This window comes from Eutrigla gurnardus, assembly GCF_963514095.1.
Source record: "Eutrigla gurnardus genome assembly, chromosome: 14".
Lineage (NCBI taxonomy): Eukaryota > Metazoa > Chordata > Actinopteri > Perciformes > Triglidae > Eutrigla > Eutrigla gurnardus.
Window position 1 is genome coordinate 12974346 of NC_139937.1, and position 27927 is coordinate 13002272.

The 27927-nt window shown below is 40.8% G+C and overlaps 3 protein-coding genes across 4 annotated transcripts; 2 read left to right on the plus strand and 1 right to left on the minus strand.

The window, feature by feature from the left end:
* The first annotated feature begins 1252 nt into the window (after positions 1-1252).
* sybu (syntabulin (syntaxin-interacting)) lies at positions 1253-12061 on the plus strand. 2 transcript variants are annotated; one of them, XM_084026068.1, is made up of 8 exons: positions 1253-1385; positions 5010-5056; positions 5290-5476; positions 5999-6199; positions 8074-8173; positions 8295-8447; positions 9730-9885; positions 10231-12061. In XM_084026068.1, exons 2-8 carry the CDS (start codon positions 5033-5035, stop codon positions 11417-11419), a joined length of 2010 nt encoding a protein of 669 aa, XP_083882194.1. In that variant the 5' UTR covers positions 1253-1385; positions 5010-5032; the 3' UTR covers positions 11420-12061. The 2 variants fall into 2 exon arrangements, with proteins under 2 accessions (XP_083882194.1, XP_083882195.1); XM_084026069.1 differs by having other exon boundaries at positions 6053-6199.
* ebag9 (estrogen receptor binding site associated antigen 9) lies at positions 11690-18735 on the minus strand. Its single transcript, XM_084026072.1, has 7 exons — positions 18427-18735; positions 17822-17916; positions 17392-17473; positions 17071-17226; positions 16750-16860; positions 16059-16150; positions 11690-15264 (listed from the first exon to the last, which is right to left on the minus strand). Exons 2-7 carry the CDS (start codon positions 17902-17904, stop codon positions 15147-15149), a joined length of 642 nt encoding a protein of 213 aa, XP_083882198.1. The 5' UTR covers positions 17905-17916; positions 18427-18735; the 3' UTR covers positions 11690-15146.
* A 643-nt stretch (positions 18736-19378) lies between these two features.
* ttk (ttk protein kinase) lies at positions 19379-27723 on the plus strand. The gene is made up of 25 exons (XM_084026067.1): positions 19379-19441; positions 19949-20036; positions 20132-20354; positions 20509-20615; positions 20720-20863; positions 20965-21079; positions 21166-21247; positions 21379-21494; positions 21961-22048; positions 22158-22266; positions 22372-22594; positions 23063-23169; positions 23441-23584; positions 23680-23852; positions 24171-24316; positions 24423-24549; positions 24907-24999; positions 25098-25255; positions 25382-25533; positions 25644-25768; positions 26142-26216; positions 26305-26481; positions 26870-26966; positions 27074-27159; positions 27239-27723. Exons 2-25 carry the CDS (start codon positions 19949-19951, stop codon positions 27305-27307), a joined length of 3024 nt encoding a protein of 1007 aa, XP_083882193.1. The 5' UTR covers positions 19379-19441; the 3' UTR covers positions 27308-27723.
* Positions 27724-27927: the final 204 nt, after the last annotated feature.

Sequence of the window (27927 nt, forward strand, 5' to 3'; positions counted from 1 at the left end):
AAACTAGGGACATTTATCTTTGATGTGGAGCGCCTCAACTTCACCACGTTTTATGTAACACCAGTGACCTCTAGTGGACGTCGTTGTTTATTACAACACGATGGCACTCACATAAAAAGAAACGAGGACAAATGCTGCATTCATGTCCTTTGGGGAAATGTGCCAATATGAATCTATATGTCCATCTTATGGTTAAAATATGCCATTCATTTCATTTGATTCGAAGTGAACATATAGTTCACCATGATCTTGTACAGGTGACCAGCACTCACAATTCAGGAGGTAAGATGCCAGGCTTGTAAAAGAGTTAGGAAATTAAATCTCCATGTTACCTGAATGCAACACCGACGCAGATGCACAGGATTTGTAATTTCGTTGTACGTTTGTAGGCACAATAACGAGAGATCACTGAACAAAGGTTAATATTATATTGATTTGCATTAAGAACATGCCAGGTATGGATTTTTGCTTTAGGCCAAACAGCTGTGAGTTGCAGCGAATCTGTGTCACTCCGCTGTCTGACATCATCTTGTTCCAGCAGAGGGCGTCAGTGATGAGAAGAAGACCAACTGCTGCTCAGAAGTCACATGCTAACATTTGATCCAGTAGCACCGCGCCTCTTCAAAGCCCAAATCTGACACACTTGAACGGCCGAGCAAACGACGACACAGCAGCAACGTATGGCCTAGATGACGTTATTCGGTATAGATCTGGAAGTGTCACCGTGATCTTTTGGCGTTTAACGCGCAAATGGATGAATAGAAACGGATGTGGAGTGGGACAGGAGCAGCGACCACCTCCCTGGTTTCAGCACCATGGAGAGCAAACTCGCTCTCACACTGAGAGGGAGTCAAACCACACGTGCACTGTACACGCAGACCTCGTGCGCGCGCGTGTGTGTGTATTTCACATATATTTCCACAAATCCACGCTGGGAACTGTTTGGATATCTAAACAAAAATTAGCACATATCATATTAGAACGTGCATTTATGAACATAAACGTATCGGGGTGTTACCCTAAGATGAACCTAATGGACATTCATGTCCATCATACGGCAGATCGTCATGTAAACATGTCCCTGCATATAGTCAGCTGATGATGCTCGCGCGTTATGTAACACGATCGGATGGTATAGTCATGTTGCGCGTGCACCGTCACTGGTCTCGCTGCTCGTCCAATCGTGTGTGTCCTCCTCAGTGTGCACACAGCTCTCTCTCTCTCCCTCTCTCTCTCTCTCTCCTCCGCCCGATATCCACGGAGCAGAGCGGAGGCTGGCACCGCCGGAGCAGCACCACAAGCAGCAGCATCAGCACCGGAACGACCCTTTGTGCTTCACCGACTGACGCTCATCCTTCTGAGAGGAACCACCGTCAAGCATCCAGGCAAGCCTTTCATTTATTGTCCGTTCACGGGGGGGGGCGGCAAAAATCAATTCATAACCCATAATTACCATTAGGTTTAAAATAACAACAACAACAACAACAACAATATATATATATATATCCAAAGGATGGGAGCAGGTGGGCTGAGGAGAGGAGGAGCTGTTTACAAGTTCAGGACTCTTGTCTGTTCGCACACATCGTCGTAGATGTTTTGGGTGGTTCCGGGTGAAATGAGGACACATGAGGTCTGACGTTGGTTGTTTACATCGCCATTGGTTACATATATGGCCCTATAGGCGTGCTTTTTATTCGAGAGCCATATCCCGGAGATGGAGAATTAAAAAGCAAACGTTCTCAGCAGCCGCGGGGGCGCCACATGAAACAAAACAACCCCCCCACCACCACCACCACCACCCCCAATCGCTGCATGCAACATGAAAGAATATTGTGGGAGGAGAGCAGGTGAGATGGGGTAAACAAAGGGAGGCATGTAAACACATGAGGATGACACATTTACTTTATTATGACAATCTCATGTATTCATATGTATTTTTTAGCATGTTCAAGGACAGATGGTACCATACAGATAATTATTATATGATTTTATATGATTTTATATACAAGCCTAATAAACATCTTCTGGACTATCAGGAAAGAAACTGTTGAGTGTCGGTATAGGCTTCATTATCAAAGTGATTACTCTGCCATGACATCGTGTAGTGATGATGCAGTCTAAGATACGCTGTTGCAAAATGATATTCTCCTGCAAAAAGAATGAAATCCCTCCATTTTCATATAAAACGTTTCCCTGCATTAGAACTTAGGAATAGGAAGTTAGGAAGTTAAAATGATACCTTCCAAAACTATACAACCGTTGGCCTCTTATGTGAGTTCATCTGTAAACATCGAATGTCGTCATCACTGAAGTTACACAACTTACCGGATGTAAAAAGGATAACAGGGTTACTATCAAATTGGAATAAACAGCTTCACATTAGTCCGCGTGAGTTATCAACATTAGAAAGCACTGGGATGGATTAAGGGAATTCATCATTCACGCCCCCTCCATGCTGTTTTTAAAAGCAGGCCATCTGGATCAGGGAAATAGCTTCAGTGGAGGCTTAAGGGCTTGTTTACCAGTCACGTACACATGATGACAGCATCCCACTGACGGCGTTTCTCCAAGTCTTCCTTTCCCTGTACATCCCCTCCCTGAATCAGGGCACTATTATGTTTGGTTGAGTAGTTGCAGACTTGTGCACTGCTAACACAGGTAAATTAGAGCAGTTCGTCATGCTCACGAGAGCTGAAAATCCTGTGTTTGCAACTTAGATAATGCTTCGTCTGTCGCTCAGTGGGTAGCCAATCATCGTTGTCTGGAGTCAAGCAGAGGATGCATAAATCTACTTAACAATGGACGCATGCAAAATGTCACCACAGTAAAAAAAAAAAAACCTCAATGGGTTTCAGGTTACAAGCCGACACTAAGCAGTGACTGTCAGCATATTGTTCTAACACATAACATAGTGATTCATTTTTATCCAGCTCATCACTGACTCTTCATTCGTCACCTCTGATGTCACCACCCTCCAGCATGTCCTCCATGTTTGCTGCTTGTAGTTGCATGGCTGTGTAAATGCCACTTAGAAGTAGATAGAAAAACACTCTCCACTCCTCTCAACCACACCCTGTTTATTGAATTATCTCTCCCCATTCGCTGGCCTTGGATCTCATTTATTCTTTAGCACCTCACTATTGTACACAATACTTCTTTTCTCACTTAAGAAAATCTCCTTAAAGAAAGGAAATATTCCGTCTAAACTTCAAAACATACCATAACCATATGCTTTCAAACAGCTGGAATTTAAGTCATTGTTAGTTGGATAATACAAAAGCTGCCTGAGCTCACACATGCTGGCTCAAGGACACAATGTTCATTCACTCTGAGAAAAACACTGTTCAGCTGAATGGAGACACCCACACACCACCTCGGCACACATTTCCTCAGTGAAGGACAGCGTCTCAGGATGAGCAGCCGAGACCCACATTCTTTGCGGATTTACACATAATTGGTCCCATCTAGTCGGAGTTGTTCATGCAGCCCCCCTCCTCCCCCTCGGTTGCTAAGACTGTTGCTAGGGCACGACTCTAGTTGCTCTGCCATGCTTGGTGCGTATTATCTGATTTTGCTGTGCCAGTGCACCAGGCAGCTGTGCAACGTTACAGTATGATGATGATGCTGTAGCAAAATCAAAGTGAAACTGTCGGCAGGGTGGGGTAGGCCACCACGGAACTCGGTTCTATTTTTGAGTCTGATTAAAGGAGGTTTGAGTTTGATTCCCATGAGTCGCTGCTCTATTTTTGCAATCCTCTTTGGGCCTTGGTGGTTTGAAGAAAGAGGATTTTGAGTCCGGGCTGGCAACGTGGCTCATATTTGGCTAAGCGGTGATGTCATTGTGTTATTGGTGGGGGATTGTTTGGGGGGGAAATGTAAAATGTAAGAAAAAAATGTATCATCTGGATGAAACGAGGAAGGTTCGCGTTCACTGATGCGACAGCAGCACGTAGGCCTTGGGGTCAATTACATCATTCCCAATGCAGAAAAGGAAAGGAGAAAAAAAAAAAGCACAGATGCACTTATGCAACCGACCCTCTTAGACACAGAGGAAATCAACAGGCAAGAAGATGTGACGTTATTGCATGAAGTTTATTCAAGCATGAGAGCAATTCTGCATTATTTAGCTTCATAGCATCAATAAAATATGTCTCTTTCTTGTTTAAATGTGTACCTACGGAACAAAAAGTTTTGAGAAGAGCTTATTTCGACCGTGGCATCGCTTTATCATCTATTTATCTCAGTGCTAGAAGAAGTTTGTAGCTTTTGGCAGGCAGCCCCACAGTTTTGGCACAGAAGTAAGGAGAGTTAGTGTGACTGTACTTAGAAGAGCAAGACACTGGTTGGACAGCTTTCATCTACTTCATCTCCTGTGTTTCATCTGATCATCTTCCTCTGAGATGACTTTGACAAAGAGCCAGAATATGAAAAGAGCAATACCGGGTTTCCTTCTCTGTGGCTGTGTCTGTGTGAACTATACTCTTTTGAAACCACACGCACATGAGCTAGTTATTTCATATATATTTCTTTCAAACATTTGCATTCGTCTGATTTCATATACTGTTTTTAGCTGCATCAATATGGCTCGAATTTTGGACAGGCATTCATGGTCCCCAGAGGATAGATCATAGGGGGCTTTGATGATCCCCTGACTCTTCCTCTAGTCCGCAATTAGGTTGTGATTCAAAGTTAAATATCTCAACAACAATTGGATGAAGTGTTCTGAAATGGTCCACTTTACCCGATCTAGCACCACTAGCAAGTCAAAGATTTATTCAGTGATATATCTGACTTTTGCTCTCGTAAATATCTCAACAAATATTGAATCCAGAGCTATATTCAGTGTGTGTGTGTGTGTGTGTGTGTGGTCGGAGGGAGGGATTTAGCTGCGCAATAGAGTTCATACAGAGGGCCCTTGTTTGTGTTGAGCGCGGAGTCCATACTGCCAGATATACAGCCCACTGAAGGAATGACTTCCCTGAATCTTCTCCTCTTTTTTGATATAACAGAGGAGAACGCCACGTGAAGCACAATGGGACCGTTCCAAGAATATGAGGTGAGCCTTATCATTCCCTCTGGCTACTGCTGATAGATTTCTGCATGTTGAATGCGTCTTTTTGAAAGAGAAGTGTATTTTGTAGGCAAAGGGAAGATATGAATAAGCGTGAGCTTACCGTCATCATCGTGAGGCAAACAGCTAACAATGTGAACAAAATTCAGTCTTTGTCACTTAGTGAGGTGGGTGGCTACATCTTTGCCTGCAGCCCTGACTGATGTCGCTTTGAACAGGAAAAGAAGTCACCAGAGAAAGGAAGCCCCCGCAGCCGCATCCCTCGTTTGGTCCTCCATCCCTTCCCACCAAAGGACAAAAGTTCGCCTCTGTCCGATTCGCCGCTTTCAGAGGAGGAGGGGAAGGAGTGCGACATGAGCTCAGACCACTCCAAAAGGACCATCAGCACCAACAGCTTTTGCTCTGGTAAGAATTCAACCTATTGTATTGGTTGGATAAAGGGTTGAAAGCAGTTATGGCAGACACAGTGGCAAAAGTACATTCATTCAAATTAAAAGCAAGTGTTATCAGCCAAATGTCTTTGAAGTAGGAAGTCACAGTGCTTTAATATCTAACAATTTATCATCTTTGCATTAACATGGGAGCAGCTGTTTTATATGATGAGCATTTTGTGGATATTCATTAAAAATGTTTTATCTGAGTAAATGTACAGTTACTGTCCGTCCTGAAACTTGGATTATTATACAACCTCTAACAAAACCTAAATTGGCCTCCTTAACAAAGACAGGACACAATGCCTTATGTACACTAACAGTGCACATGTTTAAACCACACACAACAAGCACTTGTGACTTTCTTAGTCAAGTTCACTATTCACTAGCTGTTGGGTTAAACGCCAAGCTGACCCTTGAACTCTGACTGTGTTCGCTGCCTTCCCCCGCGCTGCCTGTTCTTGGCTATTACTGTCTGTGTGCCTGTCTACAATAGATGACACCGGCTGCCCCACTAGTCAGTCTGTGTCCCCCTCCAAAACCCCGTCAGGCTCAGAGCAGAGTGCCCACGGCTCGCCCGTACTCCCCGAGCGCAAGACCAAAGTGAAGAGGGTGCGAGTGATGGCCGAGTGGAGCGGCGAACCACGGAGCGCGCCGAGGCACAAGAGGGAGCTGAGGTCGGCCATAAAAGCCCGAGGTAAAAATATAGACAGATAAAGATATGCTTGTTTGTTCAGAAAAATCAGAATGATAATCAATATTGAAAATCATCGCCTGCATTATTATCTGATTTGTGTGTGTTGATGTTATCTTCATGCACTGTCTGGAGGGAATTATCATCTGTGCTCTACAAACATTTTTTTTTTTCGAAACTGTGCACTCCAGTCTTTATCCCAAAATCTCCCCACTTTTAATCTGAGGAAGGAGGGGGAAACTGCTTGATCATGAGTCAGAATGAGGAAGACATCTGATTGGTTGAGGGAAAAGTTTTGGGAGCTCATCCAATTAGGCTGATTAGCAGGAGGTCTGTACGCTGGTTAAATGTGCACAGACCATCAGTTGGCTCACCAAGTTTTAGAGGATCACGGTGGTTTTGAACTATTTTGTTTGTCACAGTCATCACTGGATACAGTAATATGGTTTTGTTTGATGGTAAAAGATGCTACTCAGGTAGGGCTTTGAATTTAATCTTTAATCAGCTCAGCACCATATTTAGTGACCAGTTTTTATCTGCCTAAAAAGTTGGAGATTAGGCTTTTAAGGCTTCAGTATTGTGCTGAGGACTTTTATATACAAGGTCTGTCTTGGGACATTTGAGCAGATTGTTTTACACACAATGACTTGATGTTATTGGCTTATTTGGGGGTGTAAATGTCATTTGAAGTCACATGAAGTGGTTTATCTTTATGTCCTCTTTAAACTCACATTAGTGTCACAAAAGGCACTGATTATAGGGAGTTGCCTATCCAAAAGCTGTTTTATGAGAATAGTTAGTCCCTCCATCAGGCAGACACGATGGAAGTCCAGTTTACAGAAACTGTAACATGATAGTGCTGCTGCTTTATTCTGCATTTGATCTTAACAGATCAAGATGGTGCTTAAAGAGGCTAAGCAGACAAGGAAACCGTTAAATTGAATGCTGGGGCTTAAAGTGAGACTATAGTTTTTTTTTTTTAACTGGCAGTGAGTGGAAAAGCAATAGGGGGGAAAAAACCATGTTTGTTCATTAGTCACCAGCAGCAGCAGCAAGAATCCTGAGTGTTGTTCTGCATGCACTTATTCATTTTGAGATTTTGGGCTACGTTGCTTCCATAACATATCTTCAGACAAGTGGAAATAAAACATCAAATACACACTTTGGGGTTTATTTTACTGCACTTAGTCTGTTTGCATCTGCAGATTTTTTCTCAATTCACCAAATGTTATCATTAGATAATACCTAAATTGCATATTTAACATAACATTTCAGAAATGTTTAATACAATAAATTGTCTGATTGTAAGTAATGAACTTTGGAAGATTCATGGTGAAATCTAGTTGAATATTATACCAAATTCACCTGCAGTGTCTTCCAAAATGTGTGCAATTTCACAATACATCTTTTAAAGAGCAATTAATGTAGAAGGAAATAACTATTTGCTATGTAAAGAGACGGCACAGTAATCTACCTGAGGGGTAGCTTGTGGGGTTTGGTTAATTTATCATTCGTAGCCTGATTTTATAGGAAAAAAACATGCCTGTTGACGGTATTTTCTGTGACTGTGGTACGTAATGTATAAGAATTTTGAACCTGGCTTTATCCAATCTTCAAATTTCTGCTTGCAGAGTGAAATGTTGTACACATGACATTTGCTATAACTATTACTTGATGAACTATTAATTAGATCAAGCCTCATTTGCATATCTAAACATACCATTTTAGAAAACTTTTAATAGCCTACAACAAATAATATAATCTACTGGGGAAGTTTCACGGTAATGTATATTAGTTTTAAATGTTTCACTTAAAGAGGGCTTTTCAGAATGACAGTCTTGCTGTAAGTGCTGAAACACGGATACGTCTTCCTGCAGGTAGTGAAGCTGACTTCAGCTCCTCCAGCAGCACAGGCAGCCTAAAGGCCAGGGAGAGCCTCTCCTGCATTTCAGCTGGAAAGAGAGCTCCTTCACGCAGGTATTCAGTTCATATGATAATTTCTAGTAAAACTCTTCATTGTGAATTTCCATTTCTTCCACTTATTTTATCTGACTTAAGTCAATTATTTCTCTATTCTCTAATGCTTTCTTGCATCAAGTCGCGGCACCCACATCAGACCGCTCCCAGTGTTCAAACCCGCCGGGAGCCCGACGGCTAACCGCGACTCGGAGCTCTACGCTCCCTACAGGACCCCTCCCAGAGCTGCCTCCTCAACCAACAGCAGCAGCTGCAACTCCAGTCCCACCTCCAGGTAACGTGGCTCTCATACCATGGGTTATTAATATTCACAAAACAATGATTGTGGTTTTAAAGTGGAGGGAGAACATTTTTTTTTGTAGAGTTTTGGGACCTCCTGGTCATGTCTCACCTCTTCACATTCCACTTGGATTCATTGCAAATCCAAGCTTCCCTGCTTGAAGGAGAAACAAGGGGATTTGGGAGACCTTGAAAGATTTGGACTGCGGCTTCGGCTCATGTGCAGCATGACGACGACTGAGTGGGCCACTGGATTAAGCTCAGACTGTTCTATCATTTCCTCTGTTGCAGCCGTCTGGGATTATATCGGTCATGATTTGGTTGTGGTTGGGATTAATGAGGATTTAATATAGCAAATGTCTTTTTATATGGTACCCAGACAGTGACCCTACAGACTGCATCCGATTCGGAACAGGATTAGAGTGGACCCACCTTGGTTTCGTGGTAGAGAACAGGGTCATAAATGTTTCAGTATTACAGAATTGATGAGTGAACTGAATAGCCTGAAGCTTAGAAGAGTTTGAGACCCCCATGGATTTCTGACATAGTGCTCCGGGCTCTGTATTACTTGGAAGGTTTACTTCTTAAGTTTGTCAGCTCAGCCCTATGGTTCAACCTAAAAGTCCCCTCAGTATTATAAATGACAAACATTCAACCCACTGCTTTTTGAGATTTTATGCAGTAGGGGAATCTGCTCTTTATAAATGCATTGAAACCCGCCACGCTTCACTTTTGGACACCTTGCTGTCAGCTTTGCTTTTGCCATCGTTTCCTCCGCCATGCTACCTTCTCCTGGGCTGTTTCTATTTCTGGCAGTGCCTCAAGTATCCCAGGTTGCTAGGATATTGTGCTCGTGGAAGAGAGGGGCTTACAGGCTGCTTTGCATATTATCCAAAACCTCCCACTCATCCTCTGCTGGGTGGAAAAAAATCCAATCCCTTTATCAGTTCTCTTTGAACATGATAAAACACTGATCAGGACATGCAAACAACATTTGCTTGCTAATGTAGCTTCTATATTAGGCTTTTTTTTTTTCTTTTTCCAGTGAGGTGATTTCTTTCATTGCCGACGGTGCATGTATTTAGATAAACCAGCATTTTAGGGGTTTGTTTGCCTCTTAGGTCTGCATGCCAATAATCCTGTGTCAGACAGTAATTCCAGGCTTCAGAGAGCATCTGCCCTGACAGCACTCTTCTGCTGTTGCTTCAAAATGTCCAGTTGGGAACTGATTGGGAAAATGTTGGTTCTAAAGGGGTGAACTTGTCTTTAACGAACAGGAGAGCGAACCTGGGCCGCTACCACTCCTGTGGAGACAACCATGGCATCAGACCCCCAAACCCAGAGCAGTATCTCACCCCTCTGCAGCAGAAGGAAGTGGCCATCAGACACCTGAAGACCAAACTGATGGAGTCTGAGAACATTGTCCGGGACAGGTTCGTTCAGATTTAGCAACACAGACACTCCTGAGGTTGAATCTGTATTTTAAGGAAAGATGATGATGATATTGAAGGGAAAAGTGAAACCACAGTTGTGGTGTAATGCCTACTTGCTAGTTGAATTACATCCTTACTCATCTGCTTTGCATTTTTTTTAAGAGTTATACAAATATTTCACTATTATATTAGGTAATTATCTGCTTTCTTACCGAGTGTTGGATGAGAAGATCGATGCCACTCGCATATGTGTGAGGGATATCGATCTTCACATCCAACTCTCAGCAAGAAAGGGAATACCAGGAAGCATATTTTAAAAACTATTCCATAAATTATTTTCCATAGAGAGACAGAGGTTGAGGAGCTTAAGTCCCAGCTGGGCAGAATGAGGGAAGACTGGATTGAAGAGGAGTGCCACAGGGTGGAGGCTCAGCTGTCCCTCAAAGAGGCTCGCAAAGAGATCAAGCAGCTGCGCCAGGTGGTGGAAACGATGAAGAGCAGCCTGATGGAGAAGGATAAGGGAATCCAGAAGTATTTCATCGACATCAACATCCAAAACAGGAAGCTGGAGTCCCTACTGCAAAGCATGGAGCTCGCCCAGAGTGGCACCAACCTCCAAGACGAAAGCACCCTGGACTTCATCTGTGACAGCCCCAGTAACGGGCGGAAGAAGATGGTGGGGGAGGAAGAGGGTGGGATGGAGCTGGGAACCCAGGGGGCAGAGGCGATGGCAGACAGCGGGCTGCTGGTAAACGATGAGATGGCCAACAGAGCAGACATTTTGGAGCAGGTCTTCATGTCCACTGCGGTGGATTTCAGTCAGGACTCGAGTGGCAAGCTGGGTGCGGGGTCAGAGTCTGGGCCTGGAATGTCTACGCTGTTGGATGAGGGAGAGTTCATTGATGCATCTACTGCACCCCCACCCGCTTTACTAAACACCATCACCATCTCTTCAAGCACACTTTCCCTGCAGAGCACAGAGGATAAAGAAATCCAGACCGACCTCACGCCCGTATCTCCAGACCTGCAGGCTCTGCTCCTCCAGCTGCTCAAGTTCCACGGGGTGACAGCGGAGGACACAGCCCTGTCAGCCTCCACCGATCTCCTGGGTCTCCCAAGCTCTCCCTCCTCCACTTCCACTGCTGCCAATCTGTCCGACTCAACACCTCCCCCACCCAGCATGTCGGATCCTGCTCCCCCAGAGAGCCCCGAAACCTCCAGCGATTCCGGCCTGTGCTGCTCGGAACCTGCAGAGAGCCGGCGCTTCATGGAGGAGCTGGATTTTAGCGTCGGCCAGGAGGAGCCCTGTCTGTCACCGGGTCTGGATGTGGTCGGCAAGCGTTACTGGAGCAACAACTTCCTGGTGGATCTGGTCGCGGTGGCAGCCCCCGTGCTACCCACGGTGGCCTGGCTGTACTCGCGACACGGCGTGGACGGAAGCGCTCCGGTGTACAACATCGCTGCGCTCATCAGGGGCTGTTGCATCATGGGATTGCACTCTCTTCGCCATGTCACGCACAGGCCCGATGCGTAAAGGCTTCCACCCCGCATGCACAAGCCTAACCTTGAACTAAAAGCACTTAAGCATCTTTGCAAGAGTATTTGTGAGATTTGTTGAACACTTGATATCAACGCAGTTATTTCGGTTCCACCGCTGTTACTTTGCACTGTACAGTTGCCATGAGAAAAATGGTGACATGAAAGGGATAATTTATAAAGTGGGTTATTTATTTTATTTAATCGTCATTGACATGTATAAACTGGTCATCTGGGTAGATGGTTATGTGTAATCATCGTCCTGTGGTGTCCCTAGTTGTCTGTTTAATAAAAAAAAAAAAAAAGTATTATTATTTGTTAGGATGAGATTTTGAGGTGAAAGATTGTTAGTTTCTGTTTGATGGGTTTGGAAAGTTCTACAGTTTTGCGTTATTGTTCAAAAAGAAACCTTCAGCCAAAGCTTTAATGTGAGTTCACTGTTTTTGTTTTGTGAAAAAGTATATATTTATTTTTTTTCCCTGGGAGTAGAGCTTTATTTGGTACAGCCTGTATATTGTTCATAGAAATAAGTTGACGCTTCAAAGCAACTGACACTTGTTATGTGCCTGAGCTATGTGCAATACTGGTGGTTTACATCAAATGTCCTTGTATCTTTATTATTAAAGCATGATGAATTCTGGCCATATGTTGTGAGATATGTTTTATTTCTTCGGTGTGATGTCATTGTTACTTGGTAAAGAAGTGACCTAACGGGGACAATTGTTAAGTGTGACTTATGTAAGACTTATGTAAAATGTTAGCGAAGACTGAGGGAGCCACGTTTCTTCATTTGCACAACATGTTCACATTAATTAATAAAAAGGGGAAACTCTGAAGGAAAGTGCAACCAAGCAGTGATCTCAAGGCGGCTCCGCTTACGTAAAAGCTTTCCCGGACTGTATGTTCAGACGTCCCCTGGGTTGCGGTGCTGACATTGTGAAGTGCATTAGATCCACTTTACTGGGATCTCTCAGAAGCTGTAAAATGTCATGTGTTATACCAGTAAAAACTGGGTCAGAGCCAGAGGAAATGTAACCAATGCTTTCTTTAGTCATCATTGCATAACATTCACTGAAAATGAAAAGGGGGGAGGGGGGGGGGATGATTAAATCCAAATTAACAACACTTGGCGTCTTTGCCATGATTACTCTTTTCATTCTGCCATATGGTGATTTATCTTAAATTGCATAAGCATGACCTCAAGGTTACAAAACCTCACACTGGTGAGTCATCAGATGCTGTAATCCCCAGACCAGTGTGTGGATGTTGGATTAAAATAAGTGGGGAGCAATGGTTGTAAATCAAACCAGCTGAGAACACACCAGACTTGTACCATCGGTAGTATTCTGAAGACTTTTAGGACAATTATTCAGCCATTTAGCTCGTGCCCATTCTGAAGGCTCACGACAATTTGTCCCTTTTTGAAAGTGGGTCAGTCTCTGAGAGGTTTTGGCAGCCAGGCCGTGTCCCCTGACAGATGGGAGTGACATCATTATGATGGGGGTCAGATGAGAAATGACAACAGTCTACCAATCCAGGTTAATAGCCACCTATGTGTCAGACATATTATAGTGAAAAAGGCTAGAGTCTATCCATCTGTGTGAAGCTGTACAAAAGCACATCCACACTGGTGATTCGAGCTAAATGCTAAATCAGCATGCCATCCGAGATATATAGAGGTATTTCCATTACCAACATTCCTGGAGCCAAATTACTGGCAAAGCTAACGAAAAGCTCAAATCCATATCGTGTTGTACCAACAGCAAAGCTCAATAATCATTTCAGAGGAGTCACCCAAACGGAACAGCGTAAATACATTTAACTAATAGAGATCACCATGATGATTCACATTGATCTAGCACTCCATAAATCAGAACATATTGTCAAAGGCCATAAAAAGATCTAATTTTGCCATGTTTTAAGGAATAAAATGTATCCATTTGTAACAATATTTCATATAGTGTTTCCCAAATTGCACCAAAGTTATTCACCTCTAGAGTAACAAATCAAATCATTTTTATTTAAAACCTGTGTAGTACTGATACAGCAGGTATACAATCTGCCAAACTTTCTGAATTGAGTTTACAGTTTCTCATTTGTCCCCAATCATGACAATAATTATTACATGAAGTCATACACATGAAAAAAAAAATAATGGATGAGAAACATGAGGTTCTCTGATTCATTTTTGGACAACTAAAATGTGCAAAATGACAAAACAGAACAACATGCATGCTTTTTTTTCAATGAAAACAAAAGTTGGGAAAAATGCATTTCCAAAGAAAACACAAATCCACACAGATAGTTTGCAGAATTCCCTTAAAATAAACACCTGCTTTCAATTAAACCTGATCCATGCACTAGTCATTTAATAATTTAAGCATTAACAGAATGTGTCATTTCTAGATAACATTAAGACAGTGATCCTTCAGAGGCTTTTCCAATTGGAACATTCAGTCGAGAAATGTGCCTCCCTCACCTCCACCCAAGTCATTTCTCAGATGTCTGAGACCAGAGACATTTTGTATCATGTCCGCACATTTGAATTTATAAATAGGGCCTTTCTTTGCCTTCCAATGTTTCCATGACAACGGCTTGCCTGCTGGCACTGGCACCAATTTTTCTCCAACACTGACTGGTAATTTCATTATAACGATGTATAACAGGTTGATCAGTCAAAACCATTAACTTCAACCATCAGCGTTACATTTCAGATAAGAAAAGTATATTTTTCCATCTTATCGGTAACCAGTCTGAAATCTCACTGTGATGTTGATCCATGTTTTAGAAAGACAGTCTGTGCAGTGAGTGTCTCAACTATTTAAGAGCACGGCAACCACATGATAAAAAATGATCAATGCAGTCGTCACTGGATTTTTTTCCTTCACTATCAAAACCTGACAAAGGCAGGGAATGAATGGCAGATCAGTAGCCATGAGATTACCATAGGAACCCACAGCTAACATTTATAGTTGGGCTAGATTCTTATCTATGGTCATTATTATTATTATCCTTACTAATATTGAAGGTCTATAGCCTTCATTTTAATGCAGATTTCCAGTGTATGAAGGGCTGCACAGCACAGGAAGATAACGTGAAATAGCAACTTTCATTGGAGAAAAAAAAACTGTATTCAGACAATGAAAGACATAAATATAAAAACACAACCATCAAGAAAACCAAGGGATGTCACTTGTGATGCTTAAAATCAATATCACTCCTTTGTCCTTTGAGGTTATAAATAAGACAAAGAAAGGGAATTGTACTCCCAAATTGAGTTTCAAAAAAGTAGGTACCTGTTTATTTACAGATGTTCCTGGGGGGGGAAAACGAAATAATATTTTTCTATGCTACCCGACTGATTTATTCAGAATCTAAATGGTACCCTCTAATGCAGCATCCAACCTTTAACTTAACACAAACTGTATCATATAAACACAGCTCTCCCTTGAAGACCAGAATGACCTTGCTGCACGAACAGGGACTACACCAGTTCTGTAATCCGCCCTCAAGAATGATGCATTTCACACTGCTGCAGCTGCAAAACAGACTAAAATGGCTGCTGGTGGAAACAGGGTGGAGACGGACAGTAGTTTGCTAACAGATAAGTAGTGTAGGGTGGTAATCCTGGTCGGTATGATGACTTTAAAGACAGAGTGACGATTGATTCAGTGTCTTTGCCCCCTCCCATCCCTTTGGCTCAAAATAGAGCATTTCTAAAAATGTTACGAGAGCTTGACGGCAATCTTCTGCTCCTTCTTCATCATCCTCTGAACCTCTTTCTCCATCTTCTTCTTCTGCTGCTCCATGGACCGCTTTTCTCTCTCTGCCATCTTCTGTTGCCTGTTAAATAAAAGGAAAGGCAAATGTATGATCGCAAGCGATGTTAATACAGTGCACTTCGACAGAAGCTAGGTCATATGGGAATGGGCAAAACAAGATCTTGTTCCTTGCTCTTATGTGTTGGAATATTGGCATACACTGCCACCTGCTGGCCATTGTGTTCATTTATAACCCTCCAATAGAAAAATGATGGTGAGCTTCAAGAGTATCATTGTCATTGGCAAGCTTGCCAGGAAGACTACTTTAAATCTTTAAATCTCATCTTCCTTTTAACAAAATCCACAAGCAGAAGAGACGGACAAGTCCTGTGTTATGGTACACCTACACTCATACTGTATATTTGCAGACTGCTTTATGTGAGAAATTTTATTTTTAAACTTGGAACTTGGAGAGGCACTAAATAGCATTGAAAACAGCATAAAACGCAAACTGCCATAATTCAAAAACTGTAAAAGATATGAAGAAACTGAACGTAAGTTTAATAGTTCAAATTCTTGTTGCCTGTTTAAAGTTTAAATTGTGTATGTAGCTTAAAGTATGCAGAAGTATTAACTACTTCTGCATAGTTTCAGCTACAGACAGAGTTGAAGTTGTTAAGAGGATGAAAGTATACAGAAGTAGTTAAGAGTTAAAAAACAAACAATAAATAGTAAAGTAATAAAGATTTGGATCTCAAATGGTTCATCAGCATTAACACTAATAATAAACTTGGGCAACTGAACAATCCTGACAAACTGGTATTAGTTAGCGTCTATGTACTGTGTATAAGCACAAAAGTATTATTCAAATCTTACCTAAGCACCTCCTCCGCCTCCCAGGCACCATCACCCCCATCCTCCCAGGCATTTGTGTCCTCCTGCCAGTTGTCCATTTCTCCCAGTTCAGCCTGTTAAATAGCATAGTTTACAATTATATTCACAAGGGTGCTACAACAATTACAACATTTCTATTGCACGGCCAAAACAAAGTGCCTTTTAACTCAACAACAATGTTGGATGTCTCCTGTAGCTTAACCAGAGATGAACTGTATGGAGGACACTGCTCAATTCATATTGTTGCATTTGTGCTCGTTTCCAGTTCAATGTCCTTGTTTAGTTAATTATCCCTCAACTGCAATCACTATACAGTGTAATGTAGAAGCATTACAGGGAGACATGTTAGTGATTGATCTTCTCCTGTAAAACTGTATGTCTAAACACATCAGTCACAATCTACTTTTTATTTTTACATCTCTGGTCCACTAAATATGTGTACTATATTATATATTATAAAATAAGGTCCTACTTGTCATACATATACTATGGCCATAAATGATAAGATGAATAAAAAGTAATATGATGCTCTTTGCTGAAGGCTCTCTTAGTCTTCGTGTAAAATGTATTGCCATGTATTTTATACAACTCTACAGTCAAAACAACAACAATCCTGGATGTTAGGAACACAAAACCTGCCTGACGCTCCAGATGGTATAAAGGTTTAACATACTGAGGGCGGGTTGAAGGTCATCATATCCTGAGAGGCTGCCAATCTGCTGGAGAAACCTGCTGAGCCATCAGGCAGCAGGTAGTTCAATGGCTCCCTTTTCTTCAGCAGTATCTGCAGCATAGAGACCACGGAGATGGGGGCTAAAACTCAAACACTCAGCACTTTCTGATGCATTACAATCACACTAGAGATCTAGTACTGTATTAAATGGCTAAATTCAAGCAAATTACAATGTAATTGTTTTCACTATGTATATGTAGGCCTATTATGTTATCTTATCATGCATTTACATCATATCTATACAATGAGTTTACATTATACCTTCTGTGTTTTCCTGATGGTGGGAGCCATGTCCTTAAAGTAGTCGGGCTCATCGTCCATCTCGTCGGCTGGAGGGGAAACATTTCCATTGCCACCTTCAATCTTGATGCTTGTAGGACCATCTTCATCCCAAGAGCTCCATTCTTCAATCTCTGGCTGTGCAGAATCGACAACAAAACACTATTTTAATTCAAATGTATGGAGTTTGTGTAGTTTATGTGTATAATGTAATATGTGCACATTTAAGATTAGTTTGTCTTTCTAAATGTTGAATGCCAGGCTCTGAACTTCTCAGGGCAGGTGGTGATTTTTGACACTGACCTGTTTTGGTACCGATGATGAAAAATCCACTGTTGTTGGTAGAGTTATTTGATCACCACTGAGCTTGCGACCCCTTCCACTCCTGAGGATTTAATAATACAATAAATAGGTAAAAAGTTCCAAAAGTATTTTGGAAATAGCAGCGAGTGATGTAAAATTGTTATTAAACACTATGGTCAGATCTTTTAATTGTAGAGAAATTCATCCACAGACAGGGATATAAACCCTTCCAATTACATCATCTTCAAAGCTTACAGATAAACTTGCCTCAGAACATGAATTGAAACAGTGAATTGTTACGTGACAATCAGCATAAACGTTACCCTTCAAGCAATGATCTGGTTTAATGAACAGCTATATAGTCGTGGCTCAGATGTGTGCATCGACAAGAAAGAGAATAGTGTGTACCGAGGTGTTCAGTTGTACTCACCTGCATATCAACCTTTTAAAGAAAGTAAGTAAGGTGGCTAGACATGTGCAGATCTTGAAAAGACGGAACTGAGTGATGGCCATGATGAAACTGAGCTGCTTGGAAAAGAAAGAGAAAAGATTAGCATTTGGATTTATATTCATGACCATGGGTTTTGGTCCAAAGGACCAGGATGTGTGTGATCAATTAATAGGTAAATAGGGTATAGCAATCAGTCCATGAAAAGAAATGTGTTGGCGCACGTGAACATTATGTACCAACAACCAGTCGTATTATTCATAATGTGGAGAGCCGTGACACTAGCCTCTAATTTAAATGCTACGTGTGGGTGAACGGATAATATTACACTTAGCTAATAGATTGAATGCAAATTGTAACAATAGATGCGATGAACATACCTAGACATAAATAAATGCAATTACTGTAACATACATACTTTTGTTTAATACGCTATATTACCATACAAAGAAAAGATGGAGCTAAGGTTAACGTTAACTGTAGGGCACAAGACAAGTTTTGCTAGTATTTACGCTGGTGTTAAATTTACGCAAAAATAATTAACATTATGCCTTCACATAAGATTGAACTACAATGCAAATGCTCACCTTGCAAAATGTCAATACGCCGTGTGCAGAGCTGCTGCTTTCTTCTTGTGTGGCAAAAGAGGCAAGTTCATTTATTTGCTAACCGTTGCTTGCTAGCTTAGCCCAAAGGAAAACATTATATTTCTCAATCATTTAATTGACTTCGTAAAACGACACATTGGCAGTGAACAATTATATCACTGTCATGTTAAAACCGTGCATGCAACAGCTGTATACCCCTATGCGGTTTCATGACAAAACTCCTAAATTTGTGTCGTCTCTCATCTCTGCCCCATGGCTGCCATCTTTGAGCTGGGAGGAGCAGGAACCAAGGAAACTAGAACAGGGAAGTGCAGCGTGGTGCTGCTGCATTCAGGTAGTGTTGGAAATTACGGACGCGACAACGCTATAGACAACTTCCTGATTGTCATTTGTGTCTCAATATATCTATACAATATTCCTGTGTGTTTAGATAACATTATTCGAATACAGTACCACAACACAATGGACTTTTGTATATTTTAGTATATTTTTTAATGTCACCTAAGTCTTTCTCTAAGCATTATTCTTTTTTTTCCCCCAGCAGAATCTATTTTTCGACTATAGAACCATTGACTTAGTGACATTACAGCTATGAGAAAGAAACTCAGGAATAATAATATTAATACTACTAATTAATTATTATAAATAATTTATAATAATTGGGAAGTTGACCATATTGACCTGAGAACGAATGATATTGAACTAAATTGACAGAGATATAAAAGAATATAATGAAAGTAAACCTAATGTAACTGTAAACACATATAATGCTTTATGAATAATTAATTGCAAACTATGTATTACACATTTACATTACTGTGTAACAAATTAAATTCGCGATTGAGGGAAAGTGCTAGTTTGTAAACATAGCCAACGATGTCGTCACCACAAAACTATCCAATCAGCACACGACTAGGACGGAAGTGGCATATTTGAAAACTCGGACAGTTTTTGGTTCTTCGTCAAACGGGATTTATTTGACATCCTAAACGCGGTGAGATGCTTTCGAATAGTGCTGTTTTTATGTCATTATTAATTTATTTATAGATGTTTCTTTATACCTTTTGCGTTTACGTAACGTAACCTTAAGCTGAACGAAGTCACCAGCGTAACGTTACCTATCGTTAACAACAGCGCTAACATGTAGCTAGCTATCGTTAGCTAACTGAGCTAGCTCCAGATTGTAATAACGAAATAGTACATTTGTTTCTAAAGAAAGAACAGTGTCCAGTAATTTGACTTGAATATGTCACTCTAATGCGTTCGTAAGCAATTCTACATACATAAGTATTTTCAAGAAAGTTGGTTAATAGGTAAATAAATAAACGACCCACAAAGAAGCAAGTCGTTGTGGTAACGTACAGTCTAATCTTTGTTTTAACGCGTAACTTGCTTGATTTACCACAACACCACCGGTTTGGCAGTGTCTTGTAAGGATTATTGAAAGGTCCGAAGTCATGAGTATCCGGGCTAATGTTATGTTTCTCCTCATCAATTTCAGATGGAAGAAGAGGAGCATACAGACAGAAAGCAGCAGCTTGCCATGCTTTATCAAAAGATCAACAAAATAAAAAAGCATCTCAATGAAGGTAATTGCCTGGTATTCCTGTCACTGTAATATCCCTATACATCATTTATCCATATGTACGTTCATAATTGCACCATAACCTTGCGCTTGTTACAGATGACACGGACAACATCAACCAGGTCATCAGCTCAAACTCGCCTGAATCATGCCTCTCATACTTGACGGACCTGGAGAAGAAAGGGGACCCTCACCTGGATCGTAACCACCTCACCAGGCTTATTGACTTTCATACCAGAGTATTCTCCTATATGCCACTGGGGAAATACTGTCAGAATGAGAGCTACGCCAGGTTGTTGGTCAGATTTGCAGAGTTAAAAGCGTGAGTAACCATGGTTATTGTATATCCAATAACTTTGTACTCTTTCTACTGATGAAAATTCTGTTTTCATCAGTAGATTAACATTGCCGAATGAAACGAATAAGCTTTAAAGAAAAACATCTAGCATATTTTTCCTGTTTTCTTTTTTTATTAGAATTCAAGATGTCAATGAGGCAGAAGCCAACTTCAACGTGGCACGATCTCACAGCCAGAACTTTGCATTTGTTCATGTTGCGCATGCACAGTTTGAACATTTGCAGGGTAGGTTTGCTCTTGGTCTTGGTTTTTTTCTTGCACACATGTGAGCAAATTCTCATTTCTTGTTATCAGGGTTATTTTAGTGACTGCTTTATCATCTTTACCAGGCAACACAAAGAGAGGCATTTATATATTGCAAAATGCTATTGGACTGGGTGCCAAACCAAAGGAAATGCTGGAGGCTGCTTTGCAAACCATGCAGACAGGGAAAACACAAATCATCCATTCAGAGGATAAGGAAAATGTACCACGTGAGTATTTATTAATGCTTTATTGGTGCTTTACTGGTTTACAGCAACAGTATTATCATGTGCTATATTTACATTTCATTGTGTGTTTTTCCTTCTGTCAGGATTGTCCAACAGTAATGTGCACAGTTCTGTCAAAAAAGGTTTTGCATTCCAAAAAGAGCCCAGAACATCAGACGGCACAGGGGACTTGCAGCTCTCCAGTATTTTTGGTTCGGGGTAAGAATAGAACAACACCTTCCAACATTTATTAAGGCCTCTGTTTGAATTAGGGAATCTGACATCTGTTGATCTCTGGCCTGCAGTACAGAACCCCTTGGTGGATCATCAGATGACCAACTACCAGGCTGGAGATCTGGATCTCATTGCAAGAGAGCAGTTGGCATGGTGAGAGTTACATTTGTTACACTTGTGTTTTTACACTTTACCATGCTTTCCCCCCTTAAAAGATTATTTGAAATGAATCACCCTATAGTCCTTGAAGATTTTAAATCGTGTTCTGAACTTTTGTGTTTCAGCCAGGAAGAGTTCCTGTAGTACCTTTTTCTATCCCAGAAAAGGATGACGATGATGACTTTGTTTATGAGAATCCCTCAAAGAGAAATGATGCATCGATCCACACCAGTTTGTCCAGGTAATTTTTATACCCACATTGATTTCCAGATGTGTTTAATTTGATCATGCCTTGAGGAATACTGTATGAAAACTGTTTTGTTGCTAAATAAAATATGATATTCTATCAGGCGTAAACCTCACAGTCTGAAAAGTGAAGCCCTTAAAAGGACAGCAGCAGTCTCTAAAATGCCATTGTAGAAAACTAGGTCACTCAAATGGTTTCCTTTTATTTTCAGAGTTGGATCAAACAATCTTTGTTTAAGCATGTGGTGCTTTTGTTATTTGAGCTGAGCAGATATCTCCTTTCTCGACATACAGTACATTCTAAACAAAAGCACTGCTGATAAAGTGAGAGATGAAAAGATTATTATCAGTGTAGATTTATTGTTGCATCCTAGTTAACCTTGCATTCACATTTTTGATTATTTCAATCAAATGTGTAATATTTCGGTGTGTGTTTGTTGGTTTGGTTGTTTTTGTCTCAGGCAAACATCTGGTTCAAATGTGACCCCACTATTTCGGCTATCGTCCTCAAAGAAAAATAATGCTGATGGAGATCGTTTATACACTCAAGTGAGTATAAACAAGTTACAGTCATTTGGGTCCACTCATATCAGATTCAACATAACAATCAGTTTAAGAAAAGATGTAATATCGTTTTCTTATATTGTTGTGTTTTCAGCCACCAGTTGTCAGTCCAGATCATTGCCCTTGGGAGGACCAGGCAGCTGTGGACTCCACCACCACACTCCTTCACACTCATGGCACAAGGGATGCATCGAGAATGGAAGGTAATATATTTGTTGAGTAGTCAAAAAAAACGTTTTATGGCTGTGTGAACAATGTGCATTCACTCTTTTGACTATTTGGATGACATTTCGTTTTTTCCCTGGCAGATGAAACCTTTAACTTCGACCAGATCGTCAATACAAATTCCCCCGAGTCATGTTGGACATATCTGATGAATCTGGAGCAAAGAGGCAACCCTCGCACAGACATCAACCTCCTCAACAAGCTCAAGGACTGTTATTCTAAAATCTTTTCCAGGTTGCCAATAAGACAATTCAGCAAAAACACCAGCTATGCCAGAATACTGGTCAGATATGCAGAACTCAAGGGGTGAGTGTGGAAGAAAATATTATATCTTCATTATGGACTTGTATTTGGATGTTGCAGGAAAAAATAAGATGGGGATCATTTTCACAGCAACATCTCTGTAAATGTGTGTAAACATATTTACCGGAACATATTTTAAAAATACACAGTACAATAATAAGTCAAATTTCCAGTTTCAATTTCCAGTGCTTTAATGGAAGCTCAGCCTGTAATTAAATTATATATTTAAGTTGTCACATTGCCCTACAATTTCAGAGAGAAGCCAACCAATATTATTGAATTATTGTGGTGTAGTGTTGGTTATTATAGAATGAATAGATGCCCTTGTATGACATTTATTAATAGCAACATCTCACATGTATTAAACAGCCTGTGTGCCTGGATGGTTCTGCTAATATTTTCCTTTTAACAAGCTTTGTCAAGTGTTTTTTAATTATAACCACATTTCATTCATTCATTTTTCTTTTGCAGGATGGAAGACTCTGATGAAGCGCAGGACCACTTTATAGTTGCAAGATCCAACTGTAAAGGCTTTGCCTTTGTCCACGTAGCACATGCCCAGTTTGAGGTTTCTCAAGGTAGACTGACTTTTATTTAAATTTCCAGAAATCTGATCTGACAGACTAGTTTGCACACACTCACAGTTCTAAATAAGCTTCTCATGGAATACATGCAGGTTTACTTTTGGCAACATTCATATTAGGAACGAATCAAATTGTTTTTACAGATGTGCTAGTGTCATAATACTCTTACAAGCTCTGACTTCATCCACAGGCTGACTACACCAGTGTTCACTTCGCTGATTAAACATCGTGAAAATACAAATATTCTTCCTCCCTTCATTTTAAGGTAATGTGATCAAAGCCACTTCAATCCTACACAAAGCCCTGACTTTAAATGCCAGACCAGCGGAGCTCCTGGAGTTGGCCATACGTAACCTGAAAGCTGGGGAGAAACAGCTTGTGCCCACCAGGGAGGAGGAATATCCCACAGGTAGAGATTCACTGAGGAGCATGACTACACTTACAGCAGAGTTGGGCATGCTTTGTAACTCAAATGTTTCTAATTTCTACTTTCTTTTCTGGTAGATTTGCAAATGGGTGCTCCAGTAAGTGTGTCTACTTGGGAGAGAAACCAGGAACTTCAGCTTCCTGCTCGGGTCCCCGTGAACCGGTCAGTGGAACAGCCTAAAGCTGCAACCAAGGAGCCCTCATCAGAGTGGAAGATGCCAACTCTTGCCAACCGGCATATTTCTCCAGAGGTTCAATGACATTCTTTACTACTATTTTCTGTATAATGCAAATGGAGCAAAATATTTCAATTTTCTTAAAGAATATGATTGGCTTTTGTCGGCTCTATCTTGCTGGAAGATCTAAGCACTAATAACCTCTTCATACAGATATGACAACGCGATACTTTTCTCTTCAGATTGCTGACTCCATTCCACCTTTTCATATAAATGATTATGATATAATTTTGATTCTAGTTTGTGGCCCCTTCAAACGACTTATTTATCAGTTTGAGTATCAAAACATCACCCTAGTGCTGATCAAATCTTTCTGAATTGTATTCTTCCTAGAATAAACGCACATCACCCCCTGATCCCAGACCTGCTCCCCGTGTGCTGGAGTCTCTCCCCACTCCATCCCTCCAGCTTCCATCGAGACCGAATCCACAAACAGTCTGTCAGACACCAAACAGCTACAGGAACCCCAGCGCTAACAGGTATTATATCCACTGCTGGTCTGGAACATCAAGCTTTAAAGGACTTCTCATGTTTCATCATAAAATGTGCCCAATCACACCTACGTCATTTTTTTTCTCCCCTTAGCTTTATCACTCCTGTTGTAAAGAGACACCCTGAAGTGTCTTCCTCTGCAGTGGCTTCACACAGAGCTGGAGCCGTGCAGCAGCCATGCACACCACTAAACCAAGGGCCCTGTTTTCAAACTCCACAGGTAACGCATGTTCACCTTTTGTTGTTATGTTTATAAATTAATCCATTTGTTGATTGATTGTGATGTTTCCACCAGTTTTCTGTGACACTAAGAACCTGTCCTCACTGATTAAGCAACAATAACTTGGCTATTGGAAGACATTTTTTCCGTAATGCTTTCAACTGTATACCCGGCTGTTACTGATATGAAAGTGCCGACTCCTACAGCATGGACGGATTAAATGATTGAGCAGAAATTATGCCTCCTATAGCTGAACATGTAGAGAGCAACTTGTCTTGCAGTAGAAAATATAGAAATGGCCCTTTTCTGATTTCAAAGTGTAATGACACGATATGTTTTGTTTGATCACTATTTTAGCCTTCCCTCGCTGCGTTGTCAAATGAAACCATTACCATTAAGGGCAAGCAGTTCTTCATACTCAAGATGATTGGACGTGGTGGATCCAGCAAGGTAAAACATTAGTGGGGAATTAGTATTAAGTTAAAGCAGCATACACTTTGCATTTGCTGTTGTTTGCAACCATAATCAATGGCCGTTGTTTGTTTCAGGTATACCAGGTCCTTGATCACAAAAAGCAGCTTTTTGCTGTGAAATATGTCGACCTTGAGGAGGCCGACGCTCAGACAATAGAAAGCTACAAAAATGAGATTGAACATCTGAACCACTTGCAGCAGTACAGCGATCAAATTATCAAGCTCTATGACTAGTAAGTACACGGCCATGTTCAGAAACAATGTATCACTGCATTGCACAATAAGTCATATTTGCATAGATAAAACAAATTGTGACACGATAGTTCATGTAACCATGACGGTTGTATTTGCGTTTGCAGTGAAATAACCAACAGCTACATCTACATGCGGATGGAGTGCGGAAACTTGGATTTGAACACTTGGTTGCGAAACCGTAAAACTGTGAATCCGCTTGAGAGGAAGTTCTACTGGAAGAACATGCTAGAGGCCGTCTCCACCATCCACAAACATGGTTCTCTTTCTCTATAGTTCTGAGTACAGTTCCCTCATTTATTCTCAGTGTCACTGACTGAAATTACCTTCACTTCTAATATATATATGTTCTCTGTGTCTCCTATGCAGGAATTGTCCACAGTGACTTGAAGCCAGCCAACTTTGTCATCGTCAATGCTTCGCTGAAGTTGATTGACTTTGGCATCGCAAACAGGATCCAACCAGATGTAACGAGCATTATGAAGGATTCACAGGTAAGGAACCCTCTATTACGTGTGTTAATATGCAGCCTTAGTGATGGGGAAAAAAACAAATGAAACCCAGGGTAATGCAAATGAGATGCAATGTTGACCTGATCATCTATGCAAGCTGCAACTGCTCAATGTAAGTTGTTCATGCTGAATACTGTATGCACACAGTGTGAGTTGCAGTCATGGAAACAAAACTGGCTGAGCACAGACAAACCAGGAAATGCATTCAAAACAAACATCCTCATTGTCATGGATGTACAACAAGAGATGTTTTGTTATATGAAAGTCAGCAAAAAGAACTGATTTTACTGTCAACATAATTAATATATCATATATCAGACCTACATAATAATACATGGTTGTTTGACCAACACAGGTTGGAACCTTGAACTATATGCCCCCTGAAGCCATCAAAGACACCTCATCCCAGGCAGGAAAAGCACGCTCGAAGGTACCAAGCTTAGCAAGTCAATTAAACATTCCAAGCAATTGTTTCTGATTGACGCACATGAAAACGTTTCCTCTTTTCCCTCCCAAAGATCAGTCCAAAAGGTGACGTGTGGTCCCTTGGCTGCATCCTGTACTGCATGACTTATGGGAAAACTCCATTCCAAAGCATCACCAATCAAATTGCCAAGCTGCACGCCATCATCGACCCTTCCCATAGGATTGAATTCCCTGACATCCCTGAGAAGGATTTGCTGGATGTGTTAAGGGTGGGAGACCACGACTATAATCGATACAACTCTGCTTTTATAAGAGCTTGCATGTTTATTAGCATCCTAAAATACTTTATTCTGCACATTTGTGTTCATATACTTGCACTTGTTTACAGAAAAAAGATTTGTTTAGATACTTTATTTAGATTTTTATTAAATCTGTTGATCTATGTCAAAAATCACAATTGCATCCTCAGTGTTTGAGTGTTGTTAAACATATAAATAAGGCTAAAACATTCTCCTCTTCAGACTTCTGTATGTTACACATTTAAATAGAATACATAGCAGCATATTTAGCTACAATTCAATAGATAAGAACATCAGCTGCATACGTGTTGTTGAAGTGATGTAAAATACAAATAACTTGTTTTCTCTGGGGTTCTAGAGGTGCTTGGTACGAAATCCCAGAGAGCGAATCGCGATCGCAGAGCTGCTTGAGCATCCATACCTGCAGCTGAAGCCACAAGCATCACCTGCACCAGGTACACACACATACACACACACACACACACTCAAAGTCTGTGTACTTGGAAGCCAATTTAACTGTTCACCATGACAATGACCTGGACTTGCTTGTTGCTTGTTTCAGAATGTCCAAGCAACAATGATCTCAAGAAGATCCTAACGGACCTTGCAGCCCTCCAGTCTCCAAACAGCATCGTCCGAGCTGCAAATGTAAAATTGATTGGTAGTACTTTAGACTTTGACTCCATCCATTTATTTCTTAAAATACTAACTGTGTTTTCTTTAACAGAATCTGGCCAAAATGTGCAGCAGCGGCAGGAAGTTGGATGTTGCAGAGTGTGCAAAGTCATCAACCTAATTATCCTGGAGACTATGATATGAATATTTCTTTTTCTGTGTTTTTTTTATACCCCTCTTAACGACTTAAGTACAGTACAGGAACAGTATTTTCTGTAAGATGTAGAACGTATCTTTATGTTTGGACTATATATGTTGGAAGCAAAAGCATTATATTGCTTCATTTTTACTCTATTATAAATGTTAGCATACAGCATAGTCAAATAAATGTACTGTATCCTTAGGAGTTGTTGCTTTCTTTGTCTCCACTTATACAAAGAATGGCTGACTGACTGACGAGGTGCTCTTTTAGCACATTTCTTGGTGGTAGAAGGGCTGTTGGATTTATCAAAATGTTCACTAAATGAAAATATCAAAAGCAGCACAATGACACAAACATGATTGCAACATTTTCCTGCTTGTATTAAAATTTCAATAGGTAAAATGTTGTCGGGTGTTGATTTTGGTTGAAATGCCAATCCTCTCCATAGGCCTCACTGAAGGGAATGCAAAAGGGAGATGAAATTCATTCATAAATTAATTGAACTCTCCCTGAAATTATTTAAAAGTTAAATAATTTTACTTTTAAGGAATGATTTTCACAACATTTAAAATATGAAGAAATTGTCATGTATTACAATG